Source organism: Branchiostoma belcheri, unplaced genomic scaffold, assembly GCF_001625305.1.
Source record: "Branchiostoma belcheri isolate BF01 breed outbred unplaced genomic scaffold, Haploidv18h27 scaffold56, whole genome shotgun sequence".
Lineage (NCBI taxonomy): Eukaryota > Metazoa > Chordata > Leptocardii > Amphioxiformes > Branchiostomatidae > Branchiostoma > Branchiostoma belcheri.
Genome location: NW_017804198.1, coordinates 1,320,740 through 1,328,551, shown reverse-complemented (window position 1 = coordinate 1,328,551; position 7,812 = coordinate 1,320,740). Strand labels below are relative to the sequence as shown.

The following is a 7,812-nucleotide window of genomic DNA, read 5'->3' as shown; positions in this document are numbered from 1 at the left end:
TGGTGAAAGTAAGAATAGACCACTACAAGAAGTGGCCACGATGACCAGGTGATCCTTGTGAAGATAGAGGTGGCTACTTGTACAGGTCTGACTGTGCAATGATTGAGAGCAGCCATACACCCACATCACCACTCAAGATCTCAGTGGCATTTTCATATACACGTAGGTGGTCTCTACTTACCCTATTGAACAAGCTTGGGCAACCGAATTATAAGAATTGAGTTAAACAAATGTAGCAAAAAGTAGGGTCTCAAACATTCATGTAAGATCAAGTCACGAGAACGACCGAAAACAAGGTTACTGATAGGCAGCAATGGGATTTCTGGTGGGAAAATTGAACACAATAATGAAATTAATGAAGCTTTTCTTTAAAAGCCCGGCAAGATTGTGCCCCGAGGACCACTTCGACGACTTCTTTAACTCATGTAAGAGTGGTGAGAAGTCAGTGTGTTACAGCAGTAAGAGGACACTGCAGTCCGCATCCTGTACAGTGTAGCAGTTATCTAAAGCTACAGAAGGTAGTGTAACCATGGGTGTGCTGACCGTGATTATACTACCTGTCCTGCTAACTGTGGTCGCCGCGGAGGCTGGCAAGCTGGGGGCCGCGGAGGCTGGCCAGGGGGCAACGGAGGCTGGCAAGCTGGGGACCGCGGAGGCTGGCAAGCTGGGGACCGCGGTGGCTGACCAGGGGGCCGCGGAGGCTGGCCAGGGGGCCGCGGAGGCTGGCAAGCTGGGGGCCGCGGAGGCTGGCCAGGGGGCCGCGGAGGCTGGCCAGGGGGCCGCGGAGGCCAAGAAAGGCCAAGAACAGGCAGAAGAACCGCCCCTGTCTCACATCCCCGACACCATCAAGGCAATGCTGAGTGAAGGAAAGCCCAACCAAGAACAGGCAGAAGAACCGCCCCTGTCTCACATCCCCGACACCATCAAGGCAATGCTGAGTGAAGGAAAGCCCAACAACAAAGGTAGGACAGAAGGGTTACTTCAACAAATGTAGGACAGAAGTATCACTTGAACAAAGGTAGGACAGAAGAATTACTTCAATATGCCATTCTTCTTACACTTTGATCACTAAGAGTTTTCTTTACTCGGTGGTCAGTTGTGGCGAGGTAACTTTGTATGCTCCACCTCTACTACAGAGGATGAATGATGATGATGATGATGATGGTCACCATAGCCCGGATGGCCACTGCAAGGTGTGACATGAAGTCCACAGCAAGGTTCCGGGCTACAAGAATCAGGCTATCTTCTAAGTCAGAAACATCATGATTGAAAGAACCTGACCCACTAGGAGAAACAGGGGCTGCACATGCAGCTTTGCTTATTTGTCCCATTTATTACGAAAAAAAACTTGTCTTTGAAAACGTGCTAACTACTTGTACATGGGGTAGCTATAGGTAGAAAAGTCTATCCCATTATACAACCAACAACTTTTCTATATGGTTCTCTATATGGTAAATTAATGGGACAGCATCTCTGGTATCCCATTAAATCTCTTTCTGGTAAATTACGAGTAGCTCTCCATCAACAGATACCGGGAACCTTTTGTTCCACCTATATCCATGAATGGCAACGAGTTGCCGGAGAATGATAGTCTCCGTCTCCTCGCCGGTCTTATTCTCTCCAAGGATTTGTCCTGGAGATACTTCATCGAATCCATAGCCAAATCAGCAGATATGAAAGTAGGCTCACTGCTTCGAGCCAGAAACTACCTCACCCCTGCAAGTATTTTGTATCTGTACAAATCCACCATCCGTCCTTGCATGGAGTATTGCTCGCATCTCTGGGCTGGTGCCCCAAAAGATTGCCTACGTATTTTAGACCGCATTCAAAGGAGAATCTGTGTTGCCATCGGCCATTCTCTGGCCGCAAAGCTGGATTCCCTCTCACACAGACGCAATGCCGCATCCCTATCCCTCTTTTACAGATACTTTCACGGTCAATGTCCAGGAGACTTGCACTTCTTGTTCCGCCGCTCAAAACCTTTCAGCGTGCCACTAGGTTCTCTTCATGTTCTCATCGATACACCGTTAACATACCTGTCTCTAAGTTATTTTACAACAACAGCTTCTTTCCTCGGACTGCAAAATTATGGAAGTCTCTTACAAACAGATGATTTCCGTCCGACTACAATCCACAAAGCTTCAACACAAAGGTCCACCGCCATCTCCTGACAAAACTACATTATACTCACTTAAGTACCTCTAACTCTATGCCTAAAAGTGGCCAAAAATAATTGGCCTTGCATTGAGCGACACCGTTAAAAAATAATGAAATAACAGGGGTGCTATGCCATTAATTTACCATATAAAGATTGTGATGATACATAAGGTTAAAAAATGGGACGAACAAATTGAATACAGTTATTCACATAATATCGAATAGTTTTTTACAGTGAAATATTTTTCTGTACTAGCTAAATGGGATAAATAATCAGATCTGCACATGCCATGTTTTCCAGACTTCATAACTTCATGAGGAAAACCCCCTGTTGTTAGGGACCTGGCAAGGTATCATACAATATAGTTATGTACTATTGAGGTTACCTGTATTCGATGGGGTTGGGTGTATTTCGCCTTTTAAACACAGTGTTTAACTTCATATGTTGCGTGTATGTCATGATTTTCGACTTGATCCATATTTGGCCTGTTTTTGGCATTGTCGCAGCTAACTGAAACCCTGTCTGAATTGCAAAGTTATTTGATCACAACCATTTATTTTCAAAAATAAGTGGTGGTAGCACGAGCCGACGTTTCAAAGACCGTCTGTCATCTTCATCAGGACAATTCTGACTGGTTTACTGTGCACTGACGGTAGATGTTACTTGGTGCATATTGCACTAAAGGTGTTACATAGTTCACAGTGCACTGTTACTTGGTTCACATTGCACTAAAGCTAGTTTTTACTGTTAACAATGCATTTCCGAACGTAGTGCAAGTGTGCACAGTAAACCAATCAGAATTGCCCTGATGAAGATGACAGGCGGTCATCGAAACGTCGGCTCGTGAAAAATAAATGGTTGTGATCAATTGCCTTTGCTATTATTTCGTTTACCAACCTGATGAATTTATTTACGGATAAAACCCTGTCTATTCTACCCCAGAACGGATCATGGATAGTGAAGCACCCCAAGGCGCCTTGAAACGACACCGAGACAACCTGCGCCAACTGTCCGCCACTGTTCAAGCCTTACAACGCGACCAAGATGCCTTGAAACGAGACCAAGACGCCTTGAAACGCAACCAAGACGCCTTGAAACGCGACCAACACGACATGCGCCGACTGTCCACTACTGTTGACGACTTGAAACGCGACCAACACGACATGCGCCGACTCTCCACCATTGTTGACGACTTGAAACGTGACCAACACGACATGCGCCGACTGCCCACAATTGTTGATGCCTTGAAACGCAACTACCACGACATTCGCCGACTGTCCACCACTGTTGACGCCTTGAAACGCGAACTGGACAACGAGAAGCGTCGTCACAAAATTGGACAGACTTTAAGTAAATTGGTTTTCAGCTGTTATGTTGACTAATTCTGATGGTCTTTTTTCCGCCACCATTAGCTTAAAAACACTTAATGCGGGGCACTGGTATCTATGTTGGGAGGCTAGGTTTATTTCGCCTTTTAAAAACAGTGTTTAACTGCATATGTTGCATGTGGGTCATGATTTTCAACATGATCCATATTTGGCCTGTTTTTCATACAAAACGTGTTTTCCAGCATCTTGTCCTCGGAGTTACACAATGTGGCGTGGAACCTGCTACAAGGCCTTCAACAAACGAAAGTCCTTCGACAAAGCTGCCGCGGCATGTCGTGCAGACGGCGGCACCCTCGCCATGCCCCGAGACGCTGGGACCGACGCCTTCCTCATCTCCCTGTACAAGTCCGTGAGCGATCACTGGAACTTCTGGATCGGCCTGCACGATCAGCGCGAAGAGGGAAGGTTTGAGTGGGTGGACCGTTCTGCACTTGGGCCGTACAGCTCCTGGAGTCCGGGAGAACCGAACAACTTTTTCGGAATGCAAGATTGCGTCTGTTACTCCGCAAAGCCATCCGAAAAAGACAAGTGGGACGACCAACCATGCTTCATGCTGAATTACTTCATATGCCAGGCTGCACCAGGTACTTCTTGTATCCGCACTATTTCATGAAGCCATTTCATTCAGTAATCATTGTGCAGCTTAAGTACATATCTGGATAAGGTGGCAGACCATCATTTGGCGAACCAAATCATTTCTAATCCCTTTTAATTCGGCTCGGTTTTTTTTTTCAGGACGTCCATAGGCGACAGGCGGGACTCTCACCACTACTGTACAACGGCTCTCCGACCATCCGCAGTAAAACTAACTAGAAAAACCTAAGACCGGGAAATATAGCATTGGTTTAGATCCTTTAGATCAACATTTTTTCCTACAAGTTTATTCTACATGGGAAAATAGAATGTTATGAAACAGTACTGTAACACTTCAGTTTCCAGATGTAGACTTTGGCACGTCTTATATATTTTTTTGCCATTTTACAAGGCCCACAATGTCCTCCTGATGACAGAATCATCTCAAGTTACCTTGATGAGAAACAATGAAACAGTTTAAAACCACTGTAACAATCAGGAATGTAACAATGTAACAGTTTAATACCATTGTTAAGTTGTCTGTCATTGATACTGTCGTTAACATTATTAAGACTGTTTAAGATTTTACGCTTTTTGGCTATTTCCACAATAAAAAGAACTACTATGGTTCAATGCGGATCTATGATTTTTGAACTGTGTGAGTGTGACAAGAAGGTTGGGTGTTTTGTATTTGATACTAACGCAATGAAATATTCATGCATGAAGCAAACGTTTGTCTCTACACGCAAAAAAATACTGAATTAATGAAGCATATCACGGTGGTCAATTTCTAGGGTAAAGTTTCCAATTCTACGGAGGGGTATCAGGTTACCGGGGTTCCACGCGCGGCATCTGTGGTGCCAGTCTCAACGGTAAACATTTTGTTAAGCAATAATTAACAGTTTCACGGCGACTCCCTTGTCCAAATGTGATAAAATCAGCACTGCATATACCTCATATGATGTTGTTTTTATTACAACGCTTAAATGTGTGTGAAATCACTCTCAACGCGTAGAATGCTTATTCTAGAACAATCGACGTCAATAACCAAACAACTGATTTAAACCGACCCCAAATCTCCCAGAAAATACCACATTATTGCATTTTAGAGAACAGTATAACAAAATTAAGATTTGAGTCGGACAGATTTCTTTATTTCAAAGTTAAAGTGTTGCTAAGGCCTAAAAATTCGCCAAAAAATGCAGTTTTTCAACTTCCAAGACCGATAATTCCAGAATGCCGCCATCTTAAAAAAATCCGTCCGACACAGATCGAGATTAGTGTTTTGCTAACATTTTAAAATGTTTCTGAGGGAAATTGAATTTGTTTTTGTTGCGGTTTAAATACTATGTTTGCAAGCATGTCAGGCAGTGTGAGTAAGTACAGGGGGTAACTTATATCCCCGTAAACAACAATTACGATCGTCAAGGTCACACACGATGACGGCGGTAGCTTCGTTACATGTTACATATCAACTATAAAACAGGGCATAGATGTACTGTCCCGAAATTGGTTTATATTTGTGAAAATGTTGATTTTTTACTGTTAGGTGGTACGCGTGTAAAAACGGGCTTGAAGCCGCGGGTTTACGGTACGCGACCGCAGGTGACCCCGGATCGAACGAACGTTCGGTTCGATTTACGTCATATCGAAAATGATTCGATTCGAATGACGTCATATCGAACATGATTCGGTTCGATTAAAAGGTTGGAATATTTGGGCCCAAATTTGACCATCGTGTATTACGTAATGGAAAAAAGAACTAAAATTTATTTATTCGTTTTAATATGTACACTAATGAAATATTTGACCCACGGCCGTTGCTAATTAATTTACGAGGTAAACATTATATGGGGGGGGGGGGTCCAAAGTAACGTTGCGTTGTGCTTCTTATTTTGTATATAAAGAACGGTCGACGAAGAGAACACTTGGAAGAGTTGTGTAAAGAACTTTATTTTCCTTTCCGTCCCACATTGTATCTATCTTCAGCTATCTCTTGGCCTTGAAACAAACTCGTTGAAGAAAGATGACATATTTCATATTAATGTTTTATTTCTTAAAGCTTTCATGACAATGTGTACATTCCTTTGAACATGAAGTATGTACAACACTGGAAACAAAGTCTTAAAATTGGTTAATTTCTTCTCCGTCTTGTAGACTCAAATTGACTCTAACATCCTACAAGCAGGTCAGACACTTAATCATGGGGATAATATCCACAGTGCCCACCTCAAATGTAGCTACATATTCTTTAGAAAACATTCACTGGGCGAAAAGGCCTCGGATGCAGCCGGATCCCAAGGATCCCAATTTGCATCACCTTACGGATGCTGCGCAGATCCCTAAAAATACCCAGAATTGCGGATCTCACACCAAGAATCCCCAGGATTGCGGATCCCACACACATCCGTAACGCATACGTATGCATCCGTGCCTCACAGCGGATGCAGATGCGGCATTCGTAAGGATACTTACTTCGCAGCGGATGCAGACATGGCATCCGTATGGATACTTGCTGGTTACGTATATACTTAACCCTAAACAGTACACCTGGGGTCCGCGCGGACCCCAGCACTATATATTCTGTAGTATCTTTTTTGTTTCTAAAGATTTTTTTCTGAAATTTTAGGTAATTGTCACCCACAAAGTTGTCTCTCAATACAGTGCAGAAAACTCCGTTTCTACCATTTATAAAAAAAATTATATCTGATTTTCTTTTGGGGTCCGCGCGGACCCCAGCCGGCTTTCGATCATAATGAATACACTGGCGTTCTTATACATTACCTTATTTCCGTTTTTATATGATTTTATGCACTCATCGTATGTCTACCAAGTTTTCAGAGAATGGTGTAGTAATAGAATTAAATTTTAATAACTTTGGTGTAATTATCACGTCATATGACGTCAGAGCTAACAATATAGTCCGCCATATTGGATTTTGACCAATGACGTCATCAAATTAGCATATTCTATGCATATTAAATGATTTAACTTATATTTAATTATGTAAGATGTTATTACTTTTGGAAAAGAAGTGTAATTTAATATAAAACTCAGAAAATTTTTATGTTTAAACCAAAATTACTTCTATTTTCAATAAAACTGCCTGCAAGAAACCCGTTGCCATGGCAACACAAAAAAACATTAACTTACTAGTATTAAACTAATATGAACTTTTTTTCCAGAGACATTTTAGGTAAGGTCTCCAAATTTGATACTTCTAGCGCAAGCCGTTTAGCCGCTATCTGAGATCAAAGTTGGGCCTCAAAAGCCCCTTCAGTCTGAAATGGGTTTAAAAATCGGGTATTTCTTCTTGTCTTCTTTTCTTCACCAAAAAATAGAAAAAGTTCAAAATGTATGATTTTTGTATGTAATGTGGACACAGAGGTTCCCACATCAGTTTGCAAAACAATTGAACTGGTATCATCTTGATAATTTCTAAAAATTAGCAAAAAACTGATCTGGGGTCCGCGCGGACCCCAGGTGTACAGATTAATCAGTCCTGGAAGGTGTTCTGTTGAGGGTTAAGAAATAAGACGTTGTTAGGATAGCAACATTCCACATCTTTAGGGGTCATATCCTGCCATATTTGTGTACCTCGGATACCACCGTTTGTAAGATAAATATGTGAGATACTCCATTATACACTGGATACAAGGATACTTGTATTCCTGTTTTTTTTTAATCCCACTC

General features: G+C 42.4%; 1 protein-coding gene across 1 annotated transcript; it reads left to right on the top strand.

The window, feature by feature from the left end:
• The first annotated feature begins 529 nt into the window (after positions 1-529).
• LOC109481498 (C-type lectin domain family 4 member M-like) lies at positions 530-4,369 on the top strand. Its single transcript, XM_019784078.1, has 4 exons — positions 530-962; positions 3,101-3,508; positions 3,729-4,130; positions 4,293-4,369. Exons 1-4 carry the CDS (start codon positions 530-532, stop codon positions 4,367-4,369), a joined length of 1,320 nt encoding a protein of 439 aa, XP_019639637.1.
• Positions 4,370-7,812: the final 3,443 nt, after the last annotated feature.

What these genes read in the sequence shown, in the direction of transcription:
- LOC109481498 (XM_019784078.1), top strand. Translation starts at nt 530, where the DNA reads ATGGGTGTGCTGACCGTGATTATACTACCTGTCCTGCTAACTGTGGTC. An exon ending in AGGAAAGCCCAACAACAAAG is followed by an intron (nt 963 to 3,100) that starts GTAGGACAGAAG and finishes ATTCTACCCCAG; the next exon opens with AACGGATCATGGATAGTGAA. An exon ending in CATATGCCAGGCTGCACCAG is followed by an intron (nt 4,131 to 4,292) that starts GTACTTCTTGTA and finishes GGACGTCCATAG; the next exon opens with GCGACAGGCGGGACTCTCAC.